Consider the following 25,342-nt stretch of genomic DNA (forward strand, 5'->3'; position numbering starts at 1 on the left):
CCACAGCTCACGGGAGCTGCGAGCCGTGCACGAGCACACTCCACCCACAGTGTGTAAATCCACCCACCTCCTCCTCCTCCTCACCCGGGGCGAGGTTAATGGGTACCCAGGTGAAAGCATACGGGAGCTAGGCCAAATAAACTCCGTGTCCCACAAACCAGCAGCCTCCATTTCTCCAGCCCTTTTGCAGCAGCAGCTGTGCCTGGAAGCCCCCTGCTTGGGGTGGGTGAAAGAACCCTCCACCGTCTCTCTGGCAGTGTTCAAGGCCAGGCTGGATGGGGCTTGGAGCAGCCTGGTCTAGTGGAAGGTGTCCCTGCCTATGGCAGGGTTTGGAACTGGATGAGCTTTAAGGTCCCTTCCAAGCCAAACCGTTCTGTGATCTCTAGCACTTTGCCAGCAGGTGGGGTGATAGGTTTGATCCATGGGATGACAACACACGAGGTCAGCGGTGTTTATAGCCGCAGATCTGGATCCGTTTTCCTGTCCGCTCAGCCTCAACCCAGGGTTTTATCCCAAGGCTCCAATTAGAAAGTGCCTGTATGGTATCAGCAACATTTTTTCACAACAGACCTGCTCCTTGCACCCGGTCATGGTTTGCTGGCTTAGGACAAAGAGCAGCACTTGGGTCTCTGCTTCTGTTTGTCATTGGTGCTGGCAGAGGCAGGGGAAGCAAAGCAGGCACCATGCCTGCACTCAGGGGTCTGGCAGCGTGTTAGAGATGCAGAGCATTCCTTTGAGCTCAAAGCCAAGAGGGAGCACTCAGACGTGTTCTTCAGGGCACAGGGAGCCTGACACCTCCCCTGGGAGATGCAGCTTCCATCCACTCCCATCATGCCAAAGCCATAGTTCAATGGTCCTGGCAGCTGATGACTTCCTCAGTCTAATGGTGCAAATGTCTCCAACCCAGGAGGGGACCCCCAGGGGCTGGGATGCTGGTTTGGCTGTCCTAGTTCCAGCGATGTGGCTGAGGGAAACTTGAGGCTCCGAATCCTTTGTCCCCTTTGGTGTCTCCCAGCTCAGCCCCATTGATCCCTTGAAGGGCACAGGATGGAGCAGAAGCCTCCACACACCACCCCCAGCTCCAGGCACTGGTGCCAGTGCTGGGGGACCCCTGAGAGCTGGGGAACCTCATTCCCAGCCCTGTCCTCCTGCTGTGTGCATAGCTGTGGTTGCCTGCATGGAAATGGTGTCCGTAGCGTAGCGCATGTTGCCGTGTACACCTGGACTGCTGTGGGCTTGCCTCAAATAAAGATGGTGATGAAATACTTGTCCTGGGGTACACTGGAGTTCCCTGATTCCAGGCATGAGGTCCCCACCTTTGAGGTCCCAAACAGGAGGTGCCTGATTTGGGGTGCAGGGGCCAAAGGGGTGTTGGCAGCAGCAGTGCAATGGAGCGATGCTCAGTGGGAGCTGCAATGGCCTAAATTTGGAGCCTGCAGTTTTTTAGATCTCTTTTTTTCCCCCCCATGAGTGGGCTCTAATTTTAGCAGGTGTCGGTTGCCATCCCCCCTCTCCCAGCCCTGGCTCTCTGGGGGCTTCAGCTCTTCACAAGGCACATCTGTGGCCTCCCCCCTGCCTGCCCCACCACTGCGCTCAGCACCCATCACTTCTCCCTCTGCCAGGTGGCAGCAAGAACCCCAAGGGTGCCGAGGCTGTGGCTGCCTCCGGTCACCGATTGTGCCCCAGTCTGCGATGACCCGCATGTCCTCAGCAGCCTGCCTCGTTCCCCAGCCCAGGTTTTGTCACCCACCTGCCCATGTGTCATCTGCTAATTTTACCAGTGGTGATTTAATCCGGGTTGCCTGTGTGCAGAGGGGAAGTGAGAATGCCAGCAGAGCACCCCAGGAATGATCCCTGAGTAGCAAGGACATCCCGTGCCCTTTGTGCGCTTCCCCCTGTGCTGGGGGCAGGCACCTGGTGGGCAGCGCATCCTGGTAAGCGTCCTCTCAAATATAACACAGGACATGATGGCAGACAAGCTACCAGCCATTTACCAGCATCATCCCTGGGGGATGGTGGTGGCTCTGGAGGACTCTGGAAGCTCACCAGTACCCCAACACTGACAGAGAAATCCCACCAGCAGCCCAGAACCATGCTAGGCAGCTCTCCCAAGACACTGGCAAGGCTATGACCTGAACCCAAGGATTTCAAAATGGCTTCAACATTGTACCAACAGGCTTCCTAAGGCCTAAATTCCCAGGATCCGAATAGGAGACTCCTCTCCTTTCCCAAGCTGAGAAGCTACTGGGGCACTTGGCAGAGCAGTGCCAGGCCCTCAGCAGCATGACTGTGTCCTAAACTCATTCCCAGTCCTCTAAGCTATTTGCAGTCCTGAGGGGATCTGTGGCCACAGCAGCCACAAAACCCCTGCAGGTGGGTACTGTTTTTCTTACGGCCTCCTCCAAAGAGCCCTTCTCAAAGACAAACCTTGCCCCCAGGGTGGCTGCAGGGGAAAGGCCGCCAAACCCAGCACTCAGGCATGGGCTAGCCCCGGGCTCGCAGGGGGACCCGTGTGACGGCATCTTGCTGGTGCAGAACTGCCTCCTAAGCAAGTGGAGTGTCCCCATGGCATGTGGGGCCTGCGGCCCATCCCATCTACAGAGCTGCTGTAGGGCAGGTTCTTGGGCACTGCGTGTAGAGATCAGGTTTCCCCCATCCCGGCTCGGATCCGGTCCCCAGACTACCCCACCAACCCCCCGCGGCTACCCTTTAACACCCCGAGGCACCCTGCGGGAGGGGATCGCGGCCCCTTTAAATGCTGCGCGCCCGCAGCCCCACCCGCCGGCCTCTTCCCCCTTCTTTTTTTTGTGAATGAAAAACGTTCCCCGCGGAGCCAATGCAAATCTCTTCGCGCCCATTGGCTGCCGTCGTCCCCGCCCACCCAGCCGGCCTCAATGGTCCTCGTCTGAGCGGAGCGCGGGCGGGCTCGCAGCAGCGTTGCAACCAATCAAACGGCTTGAGCGGCAGAGCAGAGGCGCTCGATTGGCTGGCGCCGAGGGTAAACAAGCAGCGCGGGGCGGGGCGGGACGCGGCGGAGGCCGCTGGCTCGGGGGCTGCGGGTGCAGAGCGGCAGCGCGGTGCCCGGGCGCGGAGCGGCCCTTTTCACGGCCCCGGCTCGCCCGGCTGCTGCTGAGCCCGCGGCGGTTGAGCCGAGCCCGCGGCTCCCCGGCCGGGTACGCGGGGCCTCGCGGCGGGGCGCAGCGCGGCCCGGGGCGGGGGAGGTGTTTATGAATGGCGCTGGCCGAGCGCTGTGAATGGTGGGGGGGTGGGGGCGCCAGCGCGCACGGGGGGGAGGGGAGGAGAGGCGGAGTTTATGAATGGGGCGCGCGGGGCGGCGTGGGAATGGGCCCGGCTGCGGCGTGGCCCTGCCAGCGCCTAGCACCAGCAGGGGCGGGGGGAGGCGAGGCGTGTGCGGAGCCCTCCCTGCTTCCCTGCCTCCTTCCCTCCCTCCCTGCCTGCCTGCCTCCTCCTGCTCCCACGGCGCGTGATGTCACGCCCGTTTCTATAGAAATTGGGTGACATCACGAGCCGGGGGGCTGCGACCCGCCACGGCAGGAGCGGGCCGGCTCCCCGGGGAGGCGCGGCGGCCCCGCACCGAGCCAGCCCCGGAGGCGGTAGGGGCCAGGACCTGGTCCTGACGCCCGCCTCCCCTCTCCCAACCCCCTCTTCTCCAGCCGCGCACCTGCCGGCGCCTGGGCAGGATCCCCCCCTTCCCGGGCCGGCGTCGATGCTGAGCGGGCCGGGGGAACTCCCCACCTCCCCTGCACCATGGACGGCTTCTACGACCAGCAGGTTCCCTTCATGGGCCCCGGGGTAAGTTTGCCCCGTGCATCTCCCCCTACCCCATCCACCCTGTCCTTGGGGGCACCCGTTTCCCCGTCCTTGGGGGCTGCCACCCTCACGGCTGTTGTCACCCTGGTTGTTGCAGAAGTCCTGCGCAGAGGAGGGCCGAGGCCGGTTGGGATCTGATAGGAAAAGGAAATTTTTGGAGACCGACCTAGCCCACGACTCAGAAGGTAGGCAGGGCTGGCCTGGGCAGCTGCAGCCTCGCTGCGGTCCCACGAGGCTGCTCCTCACATTCGTTGGTTTAGAAATAATCCTGTGAATAACGGCAGTTTTAGTTATTATTCTGTGGAGTACATAAGTCTTTCACTCTGTTCCAGAGCTCTTCCAGGATCTCAGCCAGCTCCAAGAGGCCTGGCTAGCTGAAGGCAAGTCTTCACCTCCTCCTTTTGCTGTGTAAAACCTCTCTGCAAGCATTTTTTTTTTGTTTTGAGAACTGAAAACGCCATAAACCTGGTGGTTTTGTTTTTGTTTTTTTAGCTCAGGTCCCTGATGATGAACAGTTTGTCCCAGATTTCCAGTCTGAAAGCTGTAAGTGTTTCTTCTGGGGGTTTTATTCTCTGGGGGGAAATATTTGGGTGCCTTTGCAAAGCCTCGTGCTGGGTTTGGAGCGGCTTCCTTGGGAAAGCAGTTGTTGTTGGGGCTGAAACTGTGAAATCGCAGACTTGGGATAAAGCACGTGTGGTATGGGTTCATCGAGATGAAACTTGCAATGTCCCGTCCCTTTTAAATAGGGGAAACTATAGCCAAATGCATGGAAATATCTAACTGATCTCTGGGCTCCTCTGAGACTTGCTGCTTGTTCATAGTAATGTTGATTTGCTTATAAACACATCTTTTCCTTTTCAAGTGGAAGCACGAGCCTGTGCTGGGCTCCTTGGTTAGCCACAATTTCTGCAGCTTCTGGAGCTTTTTAACAGTCGTGGCCCAGCGCTGTTGGCAAGAGTGGACCTGAGCGGTGAAACTTGAGCCGCTTTAAGCAGCATTAATCACTGGCAAGCGAGCATGTTTAAAAGGAGGCCAGTGAAAATGCAGTTCCTCTTGAATTGCATAAGAGTGAGAGTTGGTTCTGAGCTGTGGTTTGTGCTGAAATGGGTTAGCGGCCAGGGCAGGGGCTGGTTAATGGTGTGCGGTACTTTGCTTCTCTTGGGCACTGGTTCTCCTCGGAATGAAGGCTGGGTCAGAGGGCAAGGGGGAATCGGGATGTTTTGAGTTGTTACCTGGCAAGTGGAATGAGTGGTGTGGTGTTGGTGGCTGGGTTTTGCTGTTGAGCCAGAGAGCTACACAACTTAAAGGAAATCAAATTTAGCCTGCAGTCGAACAGATTTTTTCATTCCAGCTTTGTCACAGCATGCAGCAGGGTATCTTCTCCTACAGTAAAACGCATGTTAATTATTGCTCTTTGATTACTTCTGAGTGGGAAGCTTGCCATTAAATTGTTCCAGACAGCCCAAGTTTCAGATGTGTTTTTTTCCCTTGTCTCCCCTGAGATAAAAGGCGAGCCCAGAGTCAGAATCGCAACTGGCTGTTGACATCCTAGCGCAGCCTGGCAGCTCTTGCTTGGAGCGGTAGAAACTGCAGCGAGCGTGGGAGGGTGGCTCTTGGAGCTGGAGCCGTTTCCAGTGCCTTTTGGCAGTCTCTTGTTTCCTTGTAACCTGAAGAGCGCAGAGAGGAGAGAAAACTTTTCTGGGTGATGCAGGGAAGGGAAGGTGAAGACAGAAACAAAAGGGGGCATTTGGTCAAGACTCTTAAAATGTTCTGACCTGCTCAGCCTCTGCAGACCTGGAGCTGAAATGACTTTGTCACTTGAAAGCTGAGCCCCTTATGCGGCTCCCTGCTATAATAACCTTCCCTAGCTGTTCTGGCCAGAGAAAGCAAAGGTTTCCTGGGCTGTGCTGGCTGGGGGGTTCAGTCCAGCCAGTCCAGTGGAGGGGAAACGGGTAGCCTGGCTCTTCCATACCAGCACTGGAAAGAGTTTTTAAAGAGGGGAGAGTCTCTAGCTTACTGCCTTCTGGCCCCAGCTTCTCATGTCATTGTGGATTTGAACTGTGTGTAGTGTAGGAAGAAAAAAGGGATGAATTTGGTGCAGCCTCCCCCTGCTTTTGCTAAAGGAGGTATGCTTCTTTTCCAGACTGGGGGTCATATTGGGTTCAATGTCCATTAGAGCCTGAGGGAAGGCAAGTCCCTATATTATGGATGTTTTCAGGCATGCATTGGACTCTTGTGCAGCTTGTGCCTTTTCCCTGAGGAAGTTGCTGCTCTCTTGTCCTGAGCAAGCCAGCTCCATCACCTGCCCCATGGCGCTGGCATTTCCAGGGCCAAGCTTCCTCTGCTCAGTAGCAAAAAGGGGCAACCCAGGCTCAGTTTGAGATCTTGCCATAGAGAACGCTGCCACATGTGCCATGTTGAGTCTCAGGGATGCTCCAAACAGCATCATTCTCACCTTGCTACAGAGCCCCTCATGGCATGGCAGCTGCCTGCAGCTTGGCTGCTGCTAGCTTGCTGCTCCTGACTGTGTAGCTGAGGTCCCTGGCAGACATGGGCTTAAGGTTGGGGTTTGGCAGCAAAGTGTCATAACATGCCGGAGGGCAGCAGGTTGCTGCTCTGGGGAGGAAATCCTGCTGGAAGGTTGGGGAAAGCAGGGCTCTGCTGAATAAGGGATGCGTTGTTCTCGGCACCTTGGACTGAGCAGCAAGAGGCTGTATTTGGTGCTTATGAGCTACCCAGAGCAGTGGCAGATCCCCCTGGAAGGGTAAGGAGATTGTGAGTGACTCCAGCGTAGGTGCAGATTCTCCAGTGGTGCAGGCTGGGGAGAAGGGGGTATGTACAATGTTGTATCTCAATCGGTTCTTTAAGTAACTGGGAAGCAATGGGTCAAGCTGAGGAGGTCAAGCACCATCATGAGAGGCTTTGCCATTCGCAGGGCTTGCTCCCAGGGAACTTGTGGCTCCCTGCGTGGGCAGTGAATGGTTAGAGCCGTGGCAGGGCATGGAGTGGAGTTTCTTACACACCAGAATGAAAGCAGGAGGTTTATTTCTGAGGAAGGGTTGTTTAAACAAAGGAAAGCAGGAACCTGGCTTCTATTTCTGGCTCCTCTCCTGGCGTGACCTTGGGCGCGTCCTGCAACGCTGGGGGATGGAGGGGCAGACGTGGAGCACAGCTTCCAGGTGACAGCTTGAGTGGGTGCCACGGTCCCCAGCTGGTGGCCAGGCTGGAAATGGTTTTCATTGCTTTCCCCATGGCTTGAGCAGCGGGTTCCACCAGCCAAGCCAACATCCTCCATGTTGGACCTCTTAGAGGTCCCATCATGATGATGGCTGGGGAGCAACCTTCCCTGTCCCCCACCAAGGGCTTCACCAGCAGTTCAAGGTCCCGAATGGCTTTAGGATGTCACCTTTCACGTGGCAGATCTCTTGGCTGAAGGTTGATGTTTGGGGCATCTCCAGCATAGCCAGTAGGGTGGCACTGCAGGTTACGCCTGAGCCCCCCTGGTTGTGCTTCTTTGCTGGCAGGGCACAGCAGTGGCATGTGTGTCTAGTCCCCTTGCCTGTTCTCTGTGGAGTCTTTCCATCCCCAGAGGTTGAAACAGCCCAAAAAGGGGCAGTTGGGCACCCACGGGTGCTCTCAGCACTCCCACAGCTCAGTCCTGGCACGGGTGTGCTGAGGTGCGTTCTCCAGCCCCGTCTATAGTTAAGCTTCTCCCTCTGCCTGTTTTCATATACTTTTTTAGCTTTTAATTATAGTCCCAGCGCAGGACCGGAAAGGTTAAAAGCGCTTGCACACCCAGCATGCCTTTGAGGCACTGGGGCAGGGCATCTCCTTCCCTGGGAACGCTCCTGCCCCTTTCCCAGCTCCCTGCCTGGCCGCTTCCCACTGGGGACCTAAGCCCAGCTCCTTCCTCCCCCGAGAGCTGCACCCCAGGCCTCGGTGCTCCCCTCTGCTCCCAGGCTGTCCGGCATCGCTGCCCTGGCTGGCCATGAGTGCGCCTTGCCAAGCAGCGCCAGCCGGCCCTGTGGTGTTTGTGTAAGGAATCCAAACGTTGCACAAAGTCCGGCTCGGCCAGCTGGTCTCTGTTAGGGTCTTAAGGCTCGTTTCCCTTTTCTTGAATGGCAGAGCTAAGCTCTGGGGAGATTTTTTCTTTTCTTTCTTTCTTTTTTTTTTTCCCTTCCCTGGCCACATGAATGGAGCGCTCCAAATTGTTTATGAATGGAGGGTGGTGCCTGCGCAGAGCCTTTTTTTCCCCCCTTTTTTTTTTTCAATGAATAACCAGGCCCCATTGTATGGCTGGTGGAAAAACAACCCGCTCCAACAACACGGAGCCTGTTAGGGAGAAACATGCCTGCGATAGGCAGCTGGAGCCCTTCCAAAGCCAGTTCCCCTTCGCTTTCCCGCGGGGCGCCTGGGCTTCGCTGCCGCCACGCTGGCCTCCTGTTAAGGCTAGAAATGCTGAGAGTGGCAAAACCTCACTGGGGAGGGGGGGATAAATCCGGCTTGGGAGCGGGTGGGGGGGCTGTGCTGGCTCAGTGTTGGGCTTTGTGTTTCAAATCCTCCTTGGGTTGGTGTTTATGCCCTTGGTGTGCCAGGACTTGGCGGGAGGGGGGGGAAGGAGGGGTAGAGAGAGGAGTCAGCAGCTCTTTACAGGTTTTGACAAATTAGGGGAGCAGCTAATTACCTGGCAAGCTGTGAACAGTTGTCCTGGAGCTATTCGTTCCTCTCCAGTGTAGCTGGGCTGTGTTTAGACTTTGCATGAAGCTAATACTCCACTTCCGATTAGTCTTGGCTCTCTGCTGCAGGCACTATTTAGGTAAAGATCTCTGAGGCGCTTTCCCTTTCCTAGAGCGCCTGCTTTTAGCAATGAAGTAGGTTAAGCATATATTACTTGGTTTAAAATTATATATAGTGAGGGGGCTAGGGAGGATTTGGGTTTAATGGGGTGTTTGCCACTTGAACTCATACAGTTGTGGGACCCCTTGGAGCATCTTGGCTAGGGGGAGGTAGATTACATTAGGCTGCTTGCTAACTCTCTGGCCAGCTCACTGGGAGCTGGGTCTGCCCCTGCAAGGGTGAGCAGGTTAGTGTGTCCTGCTTACAAGCTGTCCTGGGGTGGTGGGACTGTGCAAGCTCTGTCTTCCCTGGCAGAAGTCAGGCCCTGCCACCCTGGCTCAGTCCACCAGCAGGTCATGGTCTGCTAGGGCACTATCCTGCCATGATTTGGTTGCCTGATGCTCTCAGGAGGGTAATTCAGCAGCTGATTCATGAGCAAAAAGCACCCAAGCAGATGCTTCTCAGGGGTGATGTTCCCCATCACCTCCCCCCATGTGAGTGAGCCTGTATCATAAGCTCATGGAATGTTTTGGGTTGGAAATGACCTTAAGAACATCCAGTTCCAACCCCCTGCCATGGGCAGGGACACCTTCCACTAGACCAGGTTGCTCCAGGCCCCGTCCAGCCTGGCCTTGAGCACTGCCAGGGATGGGGCAGCCACAGCTTCTCTGGGCACCCTGTGCCAGCGCCTCAGCACCCTCACAGGGAAGAATTTCTTCCTAATATCTAATCTAAATCTCCCCTCTGTCAGCCCAGAGCCATTCCCCCTTGTCCTGTCACTACAGGCACTTGTAAGTAGTCCCTCTCCAGGTTTCTTGACAGCCCCTTTAGGCACTGGAGGCTGCTCTAAGGTCTCCCTGGAGCCATCTCTTCTCCAGGCTGAACAAGCCCAGCTCTCTCAGCCTGTCTCCACAGCAGAGGTGTTCCTGCCCTCGGAGCATCTTTGTGGCTTCCTCTGGACTCACTCAAGCACATCCCTCTTGTGTTGTTGCCCCAGAGCTGGATGCAGAGCAGAGGGGAAGAATCCCCTCAACCTGCTGGTCACGTTCCTTTTGATGCAGCCCAGGACATGCTTGGTTTCTGGGCTGCGATTGCACACTGATCGGTTATGGCGTGTTTCTCATCAACCAACACCCCCAAGTCCTTATCCTCAGGGCTGATCCTCCTCTGTCTCATTGCAGTGGTCCTGCATGCCCCACCTCCGGCAAAGATCAAGCGGGAACTGCACAGCCCTTCCTCAGAGCTGTCGTCCTGCAGCCATGAGCAAGCTCTCTGTGCCAGCTATGGGGACAAGTGCCTCTACAACTGCTGGTAGGTAGCGTGGTGGTGGCTGCTGCCCACAGACCCCTTGGGTCATGGCAGCAGCGATTTGTCTCTTGTCCCTCTGCCGTGCAGAGGTGTTCTTGTTAGCACTGCCGTCAGTGCCCACCCCTTCTCCCCTCCACAGTGCCTATGACAGGAAGCCCCCCGCCGGGTTCAAGCCATTAACGCCGCCTGCCACGCCGGTGTCTCCTGCGCATCAGGGATCGGCCCTGCCGCCCCCGGCCCCGGCCGTGCAGGCAGCGGCCCATGGGGCAGCCCCGGCGCCGCACGCGCTGCAGGAGCAGAGGCAGCAGACCTTTGCCGTGCCGCGGCCGCCTCACCCGCCCATGCACATGCCAAAGATGATGTCTGAAAACCAATACCCCGCAGAGCACAGGTAAGGCTTTCTCCAGCTGAGCCAGTGCTGGCGTCTTGCAGGTGTTTATGGGAGCTTTAGTCCTCAGGAGATGAATCAGTGGCCTTAAAGCCTGGGGAAGGAGGAGGGATGTTGTGGTTGCAGACTGTAAGGCCAGATGTTGCTGCCTGTGGTCCAGTATAAACTAGTGCTTGCTGCTTCCCACTGGGATCTTGTGGCTCTTTCTCCCCATGAGGCAGTTCCCTGCTGACAGGGATCTGCTCTTCCCAGCTCTGGGGACGCTGGGCAGACCTTTTGCATCCCCCTTGGGAAAGGAGAGGGAGGCAGAGGCTGCTGCCTGCATCCATCCCTTTGGCAACAAGCAATGGTGCTGAGTCAGGGCTCCCACTCTCTTTTCTCCCACCCACTGCAGCTCTGCTGAGCTGAGCCCTGCTGGGCTTGGGAGCTGCAGGCATCCCCATCCTGCCCCTAAACACTCTTGGGTTGAGGGTCAGTCCTTACCTCCTGTGTGCATTGCACTGCATTGCTGTGATTTTGGGACTGTGGAGGGAGAGGCCCCACTTCCTCTCCAGTGGCTTTATCCCCCATTAATGGTGCATCCTTGTAGGCTTTGTTGATCCCCTCCCTCACCCCAGCTTTGCTCATGCTGTTGGTAGGTGGCATGGTGCAGGTCACAGCTGACCTCCAGCTTTGCTTGTGGCTCCTGGGTGCCCTTTACTGGGGTGTCACCTATGAGCATGGGGCTGGAACGTGGTAGCCTGGAAAAGGCCATGGAAACCCTCAGTATATGCCCACAGCCCATGAGCATCCCTCCTCAAGCAAAATGGGGTTTGGCTCTGAGTGACCTTCAAGCCATGTGGGGGGCTGGGTGCAACCCCTTGGGAAGCACCGTGCCAGCGCAGAGCTTGGGTTTCACTCAGGAAGGGCAGACGGACACCACTCGGAAATGGAGTAATCCCAGCACGGCAGCTGGGAAGGCTCTGGTTACAAAGACAAATGGCACAAGGCCAGCGGAGAGGAGCTGGGTGCGGACATCAGAGATCTCCTTTCAAGGTGCCGGAGGATGAGGGGATGCGGCAGCACCCCCTCGAGTTGGTCCCGTATGCAGGGACTGTGCTGGGGCTCGAGCTGGCAGTGGCAGCACCCCAGAGCTGAAAATAGTGCTCCCTGCCACCAAGTTCCAAGGTCTAATCCCAGCCGCACAGGCGGATTAGAGCTGTGGAGTGGATTTGGCTTTGCGTAAGCACCCACCCAGGTGCAGCATCCCCTGTGCCGTGAGGGGGGATGGTGGGCATTTCACTGTTGTACAGAGGTTTTACTGTTGTGGGGTGGCTTTTTGTTTCCTTTTCCCACCCATACTGCTATCCTGGCTGCAGCACCAGGCTACCATCACCTACTGCTTTGCAGGGGTGGCCCACGTGCTGTCCTGCCCCTCCAGTGGGGCTGTCCCCAGGGCTCGGAGGGGAATGGGGCTCTCCAGTACTCCACTGGGTCTCCACAGGACGAGCCCTCATGGTGGCTGTGCTCATGAGGAGCTGCGGGTGGGACCCAATGCTGCTCACCCCCCACCACCCCAGCAGCACACTGGTCTGAGGACACCGAGCCAGCCTGGGGTCCTGATCTGGGGTAGGATCCAGCACAGTGCTGACCCTGCCCCAACGCTGAGCCCTCTCCCTGCAGGTTCCAGAGGCAGCTGTCTGAGCCCTGCCTCCCCTTCCCGCCGCAGCCTGGGGTCCCGGGGGACAGCCGCCCCGTCTACCACCGGCAGCTGTCGGAGCCCCTCGGCCCTGCCGCCCCTCGCCCCCCTCAGGGATTCAAGCAGGAGTACCATGACCCGCTCTATGAGCATGGTGGCCCCAGCCTGCCCGGCCCTGCCCCCAGCCACAGCTTCCAGCCCCCCATGGGCATCAAGCAGGAGCCCCGGGACTACTGCATCGACTCAGGTGGGTGCGAGGTGCTGGTGCTTCGGGGTGCGTGGGTTACCCACCAGCACTCGGGGAGTGGAGCCACCTCTGCTGTATCTGTGCCTTGTGGGTGCGGGGTTGAACCTTAACAAGTGGGTGTTTCATCACCCTGGGGCTCCCGTGGTGCTGGGGCTGCTCTTTCACATGGTAGATGATCTCTTTTCCTTCCTTTTTTTTTTATCTTTTATCCCCCTTTTCTTTCCTTTCCCATGTGGGGGGCTAAAGCAGGCATTCACTAGATGCACGCAGCGTGGTTTGTGCCACAGCCACAGGCTGGGTGCCCCATGGCACTCAGCGGTCCCCCTGCAGCCCTGGCCTGAGGCCAGCTGTGATTTCTGGCTGCTGGACCCCACCAGCATCACGGAAAAATCCTCTAATCGCCTTAGGACCTAAAAATACCCCGACCTCAGGATGGAGGATGGCACGGCTGAGCAGATGCCTCCCTCCCCGCGGGGCCAGAGTAACGTGGTGGAAACCGCAGCCTGACTTAAACCTTGCTCCCAGTGCTTATTCCAGTGTGCTCCCCCCCACAATCACACCGGGTTCCCCCCACAATTGGGGGTGGGGGCTGGGGGTGGTGCTGTGTCCCTGGGAATGCTGGCGGAGGGGTTGGGGGGAAGATGCCAAGGCTTGGCCAGAGGATGTGCTTGGGGAACGGAGGGGGAAAGATGCTTGGAGGATCCCGTGGCACCCAGGTCCTTAAACCACCTTCATGTTCCTAGCAGAAGTGCCTAACTGCCAGTCCTCATACCTGAGGGGAGGTGTCTTCCCCAGCAGCCATGATGGTGAGTGTACCTCTCGTGTTGTCACCCCTAGTGTGTCCCATCCCTCCCTTGGGGCAGGCAGAGCTGCCGGCATCCTTCAAAGCATGCATGAGAGCCCTGTCGTACCTGCAAGTACCTGCATGCGAGCAGCACAGGCACCACCACTAAAAATAGGGCTTGTGCTGTGCTGCCACTGACCCGGCGAGCATGATGCGAGGGCACAGCAGTGCCATATCATCTGGGGTAATGCACCCAGCATAGCTGCTAAGAGGGTTCTTGTTTCCCCAGCTCCCTGGGGTGGGTGGGACAGAGCTGTGTGGCACTCTGCTGTCAAGCTGGTGTGATGCTATTGAATAATTGGGGGATGGGTCTGCTTCCAGCACTGGGGAATTGGGGTCCTGTTTCTGGATTAAGTCAAGGCAGGGTTTTCTGGGGGGTCCAGCTGGGGTGGTGAAGGGACACTTTGCTCACTGAGGTTCTCTTCCCCATAGGATTTTCATATGAAAAGGACACACGATTGTATTTTGATGACACATGCGTGGTACCGGAGAGGCTGGAGGGTAAGAACTCAGCCCCAGAGGAGGGAGGGCTGTAGGGTGACCAGGGCTCATGGAGGCAGATTCGGGCCTGGGCTCTGTAGTGGCCAGCTTTTAAAGCCAAGCTGTGCTGGCACTGTGCTCTTGAGAGCTGCTGAGCATCATCCTGCACAGCAGCTGGGCATCATGGCCATCAGTGCTGTACCCTATCCCTGCCACCCACCCTGCACCTCTCCCCTGTCCAGCTCTGTAGCCTGACCCTGTACAGAGGGTCCTGGCATAGGGGTGAGCGCAGTTTAATCAGCTGTGTCTTGGCTACATGCAGGTAAAGTGAAGCAGGAGCCCACCCTGTACCGTGAGGGCCCTCCTTACCAGCGGCGTGGGTCCCTGCAGCTCTGGCAGTTCCTGGTCACCCTCCTGGATGACCCTGCCAATGCCCACTTCATTGCCTGGACTGGTCGGGGCATGGAGTTCAAGCTGATCGAGCCGGAGGAGGTATGTGGGATCCTGCCCCAGAAGCAGGCATGTCAGAGCCGGGGATGCAGCCTGGGGAGCGGGAGGTGGGGGCAGATCCTTCCCATGCAACACAGCAGTTCACACTTACACTTGAAGCAAGGCTCCCTCCCTCCCAAACATCTCCTGGATCCTTTGCCCTGGATCCCTGGTGCTGTGCTGGAGCTATGCAGCTCTGCGGAGGGTGATACAGGAAGAAACTGGGGAGTGATCAAAAGCAGCTGTGGTGCTGAGCTGCGCATTGTGGGTAATTACCCATAATATCTCTTAATGCTGTGCATGGAAATTGTGGGAGGTTGGGTGTTTTTTTTTTTGAAGCATCTTTTTTGGCAGACTTCCCTAATCAAATGTCTTTTGATTCAGCCCCTGGTTTGGCAGTGGATGCTTTGTGGTGCTTGGAGCTGGAGCACTTACTGCAGCAGGCAGGGAACTGCTCCAGGACCTGGGTGACACTTTCACCCCTGGCTGCTCCAGCCCCCAGGAACAAGCCCCTATCCTGCATTTCAGCCGAGATTTCCTTTGAGGATCCAGGTCCAAACCCCAGCTGCAGCCTTCACGGTTGCCACCTCTCTGTCCTTGCAGGTAGCACGGCGTTGGGGCATCCAGAAGAACCGGCCAGCCATGAACTATGACAAGCTCAGCCGCTCGCTGCGCTACTACTATGAGAAGGGCATCATGCAGAAGGTAAGTGACCCTGCCTCCACGATGCTGGGGGGGACGACGACACATACGCTAGGTCTAGTGTTGGTTATGCCATGCTTGTCATTCCCTGTGGGCAAGGTGCAGGGCCCTTCTCATGCCCTCCTCTCCTTGCAGGTGGCTGGTGAGCGGTACGTCTATAAGTTTGTTTGTGACCCCGACGCCCTGTTTTCCATGGCCTACCCCGATAACCAACGCCCCTTCCTGAAGACAGAGCCCGACTGCCCGGTGCCCGAGGAGGAGACGGTGCCGCTGACGCACTTTGAGGACAGCCCGGCATACCTCCTGGAGATGGATCCCTGCGGCAGCCTTCCCTACGCGGAGGGCTTCGCTTACTGACTCAGCCAGGCTGGCAGAGCCACGAGCACTAGCGCATCCACTTGGGGCAAATACGGTTTTCTAAAGAATACTTTTTGCTGTTCATAAGGAAAAACAAACCCACCAAACCGCATGCACACACAAATTGGAGGAATCTAAAACGCCCTGTGTGTGCCACTGCTGAATTCCCACCCTTCCTGTCCAAGGGCTAGTGCATAGGACTGCCTCTGGCTGGCACCTCCTGCCCAACATCTGTGCGATGCTTTGGGGCAATGGGAGGTAAAGATGCAGGTCTCTGACCCAGGCCCTGTTCCTTGCCAGCACCGTGAGGCCTGATGGCTCCAGCAGCGCCCCGGGACTGGGCTGAGCCGCCGTGGCTGCCTCGCCAATTGTCACGACAATCTGCTTTGCATCGAGCACAATCCGCGTAGCTGCCTTGTGTGGTGGAAAGGGCTTTGATTTGCACAGAGGAGGGATGCGGGGGGGGCCTCGAGGGCCACCACCCCAGGGCTGATGTGCGCAGCATCCTACCCCAACCCTGAGGAGCCTTCTGCCTTCTTCCCGAACCCACCCTTACGGTATAACCTGACAACAATGGTTTCCTGCCCCAAGCCCTCCTGCTTTCCCCCCTAACCCCTCCGTCTTCTCTGTGTCTCATGTTCCTCTTCCCCAGCGCTGTGGCTGTGGGCCATGGGTTGTGTTTCAGGGGAAGAGGTCCTGACCCTATCTCCCTCATTATTATTTTTTTTTTTATGTTTTAGGAGGGAAAAACAAAAGGTTTCAAAGTTTTCTAAACTGATTTTTTGTAGTTGTTTTTTATTTTATTTTAAGGCAAAGCTATTGTTTTGCAGCCCGGCTGCTGTTCCCAAAGCCCATGGGGATGCACCCCTGGCTTTCCCGGTGCTGTGCCTGCGGCTCCCCGGGATAGCTGCTGAAGTATCTGGTCCACTCCATTTCACCACTTGAGTCCTCTTTTCCTAGGGACCTGGGGCTGAACCCCGGTGCCTGCTCAGCTGCACTCCCCTCCCTACTCAGCATGGCCTCGGAGCTGGGTTGTAAGCCTGTGGCAGGTGGGGACAGTGGGGTCCCCTATCCCCTGCCTGGGTACCCTGCATCCCTCCAGCTCCCCCCTCCCTGCTGCGCCTCCTAACACTCCACCACTCATATCCATACCCGCCTGTCCCCTCCGCTGGCTACATGTTTTTGTTGTAAATGCTGTATAGGAATTTTTTTCTCTTCCTTAGTTAGCTTTGGTTGGATTTTTTGGGTTGGTTTTGGGTTTTTTTTGACTGATTCATTCTTTTGGGGGAAGTATGAAGATTAACTCTGGGTAGATTCAGTTGCTCTCCCCATCGTGGTTGCAGTGGCCTGTACCCTTGGGGAGTAGTCGGTTGCAGGAACCCCACCTTGGGGCAAAGTTCTAACCATTTGCTCAGTGTGGCAGATCTGTGGTGCAGAAGGAGTTAATCTGAGGACTGATTTGAAATAACCTTTACTCGAGCAGGGCTATGTATCTCCTGCAAAGCTGCATTACATTCTGTACTGTGTACAATAAAGGATCTTGCTTTCTGTTCCTCCCCGGCTGCCTGGGCCCCTGTTTTGCACTGTGGGATGCTGCCTGGGCTGGGAGGGATCCTCTGCATGGGGCATATGGGGCCATGTGTCCTTCCTAGGAGCTGGATCAGATCACCAAGGCAGGGCTGTCCTCCACCCAGTCCTGGGGCTGTTGTGTCTTGATCTGGATGCTGCCATGGATTTCATAAGCCATATCCAGTGAGAGGATCTGTTTGGAATGGGTGCATCTTCTTGGGAGGTTCAGTTAAATACTGACTCTTCTCAAGGCGTTTTCAGCTACTGGGTCCAACTGCCTCTGTCACCTTTGCTCTTCCTCTGGAAACCCAAGCTCCCTGCCATCATGCAGGGCTAAAGCTGGTGGGGATCTTTCAGTGTTGGCACCTAGAGAGGAAAGCCTCTTCAGGCCCTCCTAGCAATGGTTCCCTAGCACTTACTGGCCCCATTTCTAAGTCTGGGAAGAACACCCACAGAGCAGCAGGGTCTGCAAAGGGCTGAAGGAGGTGTGTGGATGACAAGAGCTGCTCCAGGGGGACTTGACTCAGCTGAAGGGTCTGTGTTTCCTCTGATGGGTTGGGGAAAAGCTCAAACACCCTCGAAGTGCACTGTCATGTTGGTCTCTGTGTTGGTCAGAGTAGGCTGAGTTGGGGTGGCCATTGGCCTCCGTCCCCATGCAGGCTGGTGGGGCAGTGCTGCTAGGGACAGCTCTTCTCTTGCAGGCTGCCAAACTTCATCCTTGGAAATGGCAGTGAAGAGATGGAAGGTCCTAACGTGATGATGCTCTTTACATACTGCACCTTGCTTCAATCTGCACCTGGCTGCCAGCCATGTTGCTAATAGGTCCTTGAGCTGCTCTTCTTCTATCATCATGCCTGAAGCATTAGGCTGAGCAGAGAAACGTGGCTGTCTCCTAGCCCAGGCAGGGCAAAGCAGTGCCCTCAACAACCTGCAAAACCAATTCACCTGGTGTGAAGCCTTCCAAGGAGTTAAATCAGCTGCTCAGCCCCTGAGAGCATCTCATGCTCCCTAAGGATCTTCCTGGCACCAAGTCTCGGTGTTTTGTCCCAGGGCACTGGGACCTCCACCTGGCGGCACAGTGAGTGTGTGGGACCAGTTAAGGCTGCTGGGGATGGGCACGTAAGGAAAAGGCTTTCAAAGCCTTCATCAAGCAGCTTCTCATACCAAAACCCAACCAGCACTGCAAATCTTGCTGCAGGCAGGGCTGGGGGTGATGTTCAAGAGCATCCTATGTGCTGCTGTTGCCAAAAGTTCCGGATAGGAAAAGAGGTGTTTTTCTGTTCCAGCCTGTCAGGTGCAGAACAAAAGGGGAACACTGGCTTTTAAGTAGTCAAGGTGTCAAGAATTTGCTCCTGCTTTGAGCCTACTGCATGTTACAACTCCCTCTACTGCACACAACAGGTTTTTGCTCTCTGCAAAGGGGATGGAGCTGCCTAGGCTGCACCGTCCCACTCATTTCCCTCTGTGGGCAAGGGGCAAGCCACATCTGCTCAATGTGCTGCCTGCAAATTCACAGGGATGAGGACAAGAGCCATCAGGCAGCTCAGAGGCTGGGGAAAACCCTGATGCTGGCCCTGGCCTCTCCAACCCTCCAGATCCCAGCTTGCACCACCTACTCGGGTCGTGTGGTAACAAGCCCATCAGTGATTCAGGGTGAACAGAAATCTGTGATACTGCATGAGCAGATAACAGAATGATAGCATGGGGAGAAATGTGTTTTCCTGATTCTCTTCTCTTTAGTCTTATAATGTGCACCAAACTATCCTGTCTCTAGAAGAGAGCTTGGTTTTACCAGATAGCCCAAAAACTGTTCAAATGAGAGGTGCGTGTTAAAAATAATTCAGAAAAGAGTAGCCCATAAAAGGGAGAGCATCATTATGGGCCTCTACTCATCCATTATTCACTGAGTGCATTTCTGCTTTCCCCATCTCAGAAGGATATAGCTAGACTGGAAAACATTCAAAAAGCAATAGAGATAGCCAAAGGTCTGCAGCAGCTCTTATACAGGAGTGTATAAATAGCCTAGAAATTCCATTTGGGGCAGGATTTGTGGCTTGGGGACTTCATATTTAATAGCCCATGATGGAGCCTTACATCCCTGACTGGAAGAGCATTTGTGGGAAGAATTACCACATGGCTTGTTCTTACAGCAGCTAGCAGGACCAGCAAGCCTGGTGTGAGACCAGGGATGCTGCATGGTCAGTGGTGGCTCTGCATGAGCAAAGGGATGCAGCTCCTGCCTGGTCAATGTCCCTTTGACCCTCATAGCAGCCTTGTAGAATCACAGAATGGTTTGGGTTGGAAATGACCTTAAGAACATCCAGTTCCAACCCCCTGCCATGGGCAGGGACACCTCACACTAAACCATGTCACCCGAGACTTTGTTCAGCCTGGCCTTGCAGTTTGTTGTGTGTGTGACTGCTGGGTGCGCTGGCCGGGGAGGTACTTTCCATCATAACAACTCCTCTATTTCCTAACTCTTCAAACATGACCTTTTGCAGTAAGTGGGTTAATTTGTCTTTCAAATGCTTGCAGCAACACGAGTGGTTGTGTATGGGAAGCCAACTTCAATACAGGGGAAAAAAAAGAGGAAATATTTGGGCTGGTGAGTAGTCAATCAAAAGGAGAGGACCATTCACCCCCCTGGGGCTGTACATCATCCATGGGCTCCCTTCACATCAGTCTGGCACCACCTCGTGGATATCTATCTTCTGCTGCTGGCCACCATAGTGTTTTGTGGCCCTGTAACACCACATGGTAGCAGAGCTATAAAGATCTGTGTAATCCAACATGTGATCCTGTTTATACCTGCAGGGTGGAACACTAGCATGGGAGGGAGGACTTCCACTCCAGCCTTTGTCCTGGGGCTTTATTCTGCTTTAGGCTACAAGCAGGCTGACTTTCATGGGACATATGGGTCCAGATCACCAATTCAAAGTCTCCCAGTCCTGGGCAGGCTGTAGGTAGAGGGAGACCACTGAGATCACCTTCTACAGTGGTTCCATAGAAATGAAAGCAGAGCCTGCACAAACACCTTGGCGTGTTTGAGTCCTCTAGAACTGAACTTCCAGCCACTCATAAGGCATTCATACCAGAAGAGGCCACTAAGAGGCTTCTGAAACCATTAGCCAATTGCTGCATCAAATGTTCTCAGTGCCATGGGGGAGGATCTGTTATCCCTCAGCCCGTTTTTGGAGAGGCAATCGCCAAGAAGCTTCCCATCAAGCTGGGGTGAGATCCTTCCTCCGTTCTAGCTAGGATGGGGTTCAATGTCGGGGAGAGCCACAGCATGAGCAGGCCAGAGCAAAAGGTGCAAGCAGGAGGTTCTGTTGCAGCAGGCAGTGAAATCAGGGCAAGGGACCAGAGGAGAGAGCTTGGCACTTATCTGCTGTACATGTAATCAGCCTTAGCTGGGCTGCGTCGAAAGGAGCATGGCCAGCAGGTTGAGGGAGGGGATTCTTTCCCTCTGCTCTGTTATTTTGAGACCCCCCCAGCAGTCCTGTGTCCAGCTCTGGGCCCCCAACACAAGAGGGACGTGGAGCTGCTCAAGTGAGTCCAGAGGGGGCCATGAAGATGCTCCAAGGGCTGGAACACTTCCGCTGTGGAGACAGGCTGAGAGAGCTGGGCTTGTTCAGCCTGGAGAGGGCTCCAGGGAGAGCTTAGAGCAGCTTCCAGTGCCTAAAGGAGCTGACAAGAATTCTGGAGAGGGACATTTTACAAGGGCCTGTGGTGACAGGACAAGGGGGAATGGCTTTGGGCCCAAAAAGCAAAAATTTAGATTAGATGTTAGGAAGAAATTCTTCCCTGTGAGGGTGCTGAGGCCCTGGCACAGGGTGCCCAGAGAAGCTGTGGCTGCCCCATCCCTGGCAGCGTTCAAGGCCAGGTTGGACGGGGCTTGGAACAACCTGGTCTAGTGGAAGGTGTCCCTGCCCATGGCAGGGGCTGGAACTGGATGAGCTTTAAGGTCCCTTTGAACACAAAATCTGATTCTATGATTTTGGAAGCTTTTTAGTTGAATATAAATAAAACCATCTTGAAGAAAACAGGTAGCAACTGATGTGAGAAGCCATAAGCTCCCACAATAGTGGGCTAGCATAGCTGCTACCCTTGCAAGAGCTAGTAGCCAAGCTGATCCAAGCTGTCTTCCTGCCATCCACTTTACTAGGAATCGTGAAGAGATCCAGTGAAAAAAGGTCTTCAAATGGTGCATCCAGGCCAACCCTAGTACCAGCCTGGGCAGCATCCCTGGGCCCTTCCCTACCTGCTGCCCCAACACGTTCCCCTGCGAGGTTGCAAGAGGATTTGTCAAGGCTGACCTGCACCAGGCTTCAGGAATCTCCGTTTGAAAATCATGTCTTGGCTTCTTGGCTGCCTCGGACCCAGGAGAGGGCAGCAGCAGCGCAGGCTGCAGCCTCACCTACCCTTTCTGAATCTCCTTTTCATCTCCTGAGCTGCTCTAAGAAAGCTGAGAAAGAAAAGCAATGCAGGAGGGAGCAAGCAAAAAGCAAAAATTTAATGGGCAGGCCAGCAGGACTCTTCTGGGCTTCAAAATCATTTGATTTCAAGCTGGAACTGGACAGAAAATGGTCTTTCTTTGAAAACAAACTGGAGTACCAGGGCTTTCCATGGCAGTTTTTAATTCTTTTGATATTGGTGATCACTGTATGAATGCATTTGACAGCGCCAGATAATAAGGCAGCAATACTGTGGATGTTCCCAGCAGAGGTGGAAGGTAAGCACAGGCAACGACATGCAGTGTGTGCACTTCACACTGCTGCAGAGATGCTGAAAGCCCATTAGATCCTGCTCTGGAGCTCTTGTGACCTCACTCAGAGCACTTCAGGATGTGATTACCAGCACTTCCCAGCATACCAGCTGCCTTTCCCTTGCTGAGCTTGCTGTCCCTGAAAGGGAAGGCTGGAGAGAGGGACAGCTTCTACTTCACCTTGGCACCTCAAACACAGGCTCCCTCCCAGCTCGATCACAGCTGAGCACCGTGAAACATGTACTGCATGTTTTCACTCGCAGCATCACATTTTTAGGTCAGCATCCCCCCGTGCAGCCCTGCCTTTCCGCACAGCCAGACTGGCAGCACCCTGCAGGTTTTAACGAATGAGATCACCAGGATGAGTCAGGGAGCAGGTGAGCTGGAGGAAAACATCCATACAGCCACACTGCAATCCTTTGTCAACACCTTACCGAGCCAATCTGGGGTTTGGCGCAAGCACTTCCATTTCTGTGTGTGGTGTCCACCCATGGCACATGGGCCTCTGTGTGTCCCTCTCCTCACATGCAGCATAAGGCTGAGCCCATAGCCATGTGGCCTCCGTTCTCAGTAGGGCTCAACTGATTCTTCTGATTATTTTTTTAATCTCATTTTTTTAGCTCACACCCTCTGAAATCACAGCAAAGTGCAAAATTCCTGCTTACCAAAGCTGTTCTGCAGTGAGTCATTAAAGAGGGAGCCTTGTCACTCTGCCAGGCACAGCCTGGTTGCCTCTCTAAATGGAATGACACAAGAGAACAGCTTGTTGCTCCATTTGGCTTCAACCTGCTTGCACCCCGGATGTCACCCAGCTTCCACCCACAGCCTGGACAAAATAACTCCTGCATTATTCCCACCTCTTCAGATGACAAGCCCTTTTCACCCCATTTTCAGATGAAGGCCCTGCATGTCCATAAGCTGTCTCTGATTACGTTTCTTTAATTGAGTGTGCAACCAGGAGTTCTTGCACGTCTTCATAGCTTGAAGCACAGAGAGTGTCCATCAGGAGGTCTGCTAAGGTGATCCATGTGTCCTATTGTGTTTGCTGACAAAGCCTTTGCCAGCTACTGAACATGAAGCTGTTGGGCTGATGAGTGCAGTGGTCCTCAGTGCTTATAGGTGTGGTAACATTTTGGTGATGCCATGTTTTGAATCAGGCTAGCAGCCTGTTTAGGAGCTACTGCTGTGTCCAGAACTCCTGCAAAATAGACATTTTGTTCTTTTAGTCATAAAACCATTCAGCTAAAATCACTGTTGGCTTTTCCATCCATCAACCCTTCCCTAGTGGCACCAGGGCAGAAGAGAGACTGTGAAAGAGAGGAGCAGCAATAACAGCTTCGCATCCAGTGCTGCGTCCACGCAAGCTATTGGGAGTCATTAGAAAAATCACAGCCAGCCTTTTGAACCTATGAAGGTCACCAGATTTGTGCACCACATACAGCCTGACTTCCTTTTTCTGCCAAGATAGTATCTCATATCCTATGTCTGCAAAGTCTGTGGGAACAGTGTATTCTTGGGGCTTGAGGCAAGCCAGCACACAATATTAGATATCTTACTGCAATTTGGAATACACTTCCTTACCTGGAGGTTTTAGACTTCTTCCCAGCATATGAGGTTTTGATACTCTTCTTAAATGAGTGCCAGAAACAAGAATCAAATACAAGTCTTTTGGAAGCCTCTCTCATGTGTCCAGTGAGAGATCAAGAGCACATGTGAAGCTAGACCTATTTTCCATGACTGCTCTTAGTTCCTTTTGTAGTCTGGAGCTGACAGAGCCCCAGGAAAGCATTGCTCAGGTGCCTCTTGTTCATCTCCACCCAGCTGTAGTCAGCTCGCAGCAAGCTGCACATCACAGATCCTTGAATCTTCTTTCTTCATTCTTTTCTCTCCTCTGCAGAGACTCTTCAGCCAAACCCCCTGATAGAACCCCCGGCCTGTTTGCTGGGCACCTGGCTCTGAGATCTTCCCTACAATGGAGGTCTCCCAGTACCTGGAAGAAGCACGTATCTCTCATGTGGAGCAGCCCATGCTCAACTTCTCATAAGTCCAGAGGTGTGTTGTCGGCAGCTTTTGGATCAGAGCAACTATGACTCCAGTGAATTCACTGGCTTCACTTATTTTTTTTAAAGGAATAAAGTAAACAGATTTCATCCACCAGGTAAGAGGATTTGGCAAGATCTGGCCTGTTAATTTCATTTTTCTTTGAAACTGCTGTTTTTCAGCACTGTTGAAGCATGTCCTAGGCTGCACACCTGCAGGCAGTGAAGGCTTCCTAGCCTAAAAGCATGTCCACATACCTGAGCATCTAAAAATGAATTTATACCTTTGTACTGGAAGAGGCATAAATAGACAGGATAATCAAAGTGAGCATAATTTGAAGCCTGGAGCGTTATATGATGAAAAGTAGTACAGGACAAACAACAGAGGTGCTGGAAGGGACCTGAGAAGTGGAGCTCTGTGGGCTCTGTTTACAGCAGCCCAGAGCTGCCAGAATGGCATCGCCACCAAGAATGGCACCACCTGGACTTTCTTGGTGCAAAAATCAGGAGCCAAGTACCAGAACATGGCCTTGGCTATTGCTTGAGCAAGTACAGTCAGCAGCAGTCTTGGAAATACGGGCGATTCTTCAGCTGAAATCTGGTGTGCACTCTTGCATGGATTAGTCAAAAGACGGGCTGCGGAGGAGCTGCCCTGCATTCCCACTGCATGCTGCTTGTTGTGACAGAGCTGTCAGTCCAGAATGGGGTATTTTTAGCCTGGTTTCCAAAGGAAACAAAGCACCAGCAGCCATGCTCCATCTGTCAATTCTCCCTCCTGCAACTCCTGAAGACCTTGTGTTTTTTTTAACCTGGGGAGATAGAGCTCCAAAGCATCAAACACCCACAAGCGTCAGGAAAACAGGCGACTGGGTAGAGAGAGAAACCCCTCCCAAAGTTATGGAGATGCTGTCACCTGAATGCCTGTCACCACTGCCCTCAAATACCCCATGTGCTGAAGAAGCCTCATGGATGTTCCCAGTGGAAGAGAGACACGGAGCTCCTGGAGAAAGTCCAGCAAAGTGCTACTAGAATGATGAAGGGTCTGGAACCTTGCTCATATGAGGGAGCTGGGCCTGTCCAGCCTAGAGCAGAGAAGGCTTACAGGGGAACTGATCAATGTGTATAGCTATCTGAAAGAAGGGTGTCAAAAAGATGGGGCCAGACTCTCTCAGTGATGCCAGGTGACAGGACAAGAAGCAAAGGGAATAAACTGCCAACACAGCTCCTTCCTCTGCCCTGGGACAACCAGGTGGCTGTTGTTAGGAGGAGATGTTCTTTATGTATGGGCAAAGCCAAACAAGAAGAGTAACTTGGGTATTCGACATCAGGGAAGCCTGCAAAGCCTGAAGCAGTGGCAGGCACCCAAATTCCTCTTTAACAGCATGTCTTCACTGTGCTCTCCCCCACTTTCCTTCCAGTTTCTCAAGCACACAAACTGCCTGTAGAGGCATTCTGTGCCAGACCTGAGCTGTCAGCCTTTAGGAGACATTGATTTTGCAGGATTATTATCCCTTAGTTTATGTAAGAGGCACATTCTTTCCACTTTTCAGCTCTGAAAAGATCTGGGTGCAGGTTTAGCAGCAGCAGTTTCAGGGCTGCTTTTGTCTCCTTTCCCACAGAAGGATGCAGAGATAGAAATTTCTTCACTATGAGGGTGCTGAGGCCCTGGCACAGGTTGCCCAGAGAAGCTGTGGCTGCCGCATCCCTGGCAGTGTTCAAGGCCAGGTTGGACAGGGCTTGGAGAAACTTGGTCTAGTGGAAGTTGTCCCTGCCCATGGCAGGGGGTTGGAACTGGATGAACTTTAAGGT

The 25,342-nt window shown here is 54.5% G+C and overlaps 2 protein-coding genes across 2 annotated transcripts in view; one reads left to right on the plus strand and one right to left on the minus strand.

Moving 5' to 3' along the window:
* Positions 1 to 23,880, minus strand: part of UBE2G2 (ubiquitin conjugating enzyme E2 G2) — a 94,971-nt gene extending 71,091 nt beyond the window's left edge. The window contains exon 1 of the mRNA XM_061345296.1: positions 23,849 to 23,880. Coding sequence (XP_061201280.1) covers positions 23,849 to 23,865 — 17 coding nt within the window. The 5' untranslated portion in view covers positions 23,866 to 23,880. The remainder of the gene's footprint in view (positions 1 to 23,848) is intronic.
* ETV5 (ETS variant transcription factor 5) lies at positions 3,037 to 16,716 on the plus strand. Its single transcript, XM_061345257.1, has 13 exons — positions 3,037 to 3,173; positions 3,675 to 3,813; positions 3,929 to 4,016; positions 4,164 to 4,211; positions 4,324 to 4,374; positions 9,849 to 9,978; positions 10,115 to 10,366; positions 12,026 to 12,288; positions 13,035 to 13,094; positions 13,565 to 13,633; positions 13,935 to 14,104; positions 14,705 to 14,806; positions 14,939 to 16,716. The coding sequence occupies exons 2-13, from the start codon at positions 3,769 to 3,771 to the stop codon at positions 15,158 to 15,160; spliced, it is 1,500 nt and encodes a 499-aa protein (XP_061201241.1). The 5' UTR covers positions 3,037 to 3,173; positions 3,675 to 3,768; the 3' UTR covers positions 15,161 to 16,716.
* Positions 23,881 to 25,342: the final 1,462 nt, after the last annotated feature.

The sequence above is a fragment of the Neopsephotus bourkii genome, unplaced genomic scaffold, assembly GCF_033783945.1.
Source record: "Neopsephotus bourkii isolate Nb327-2 ecotype Australia unplaced genomic scaffold, CSIRO-AGI_Nbou_v1 NB_234, whole genome shotgun sequence".
NCBI classification, from domain to species: domain Eukaryota; kingdom Metazoa; phylum Chordata; class Aves; order Psittaciformes; family Psittacidae; genus Neopsephotus; species Neopsephotus bourkii.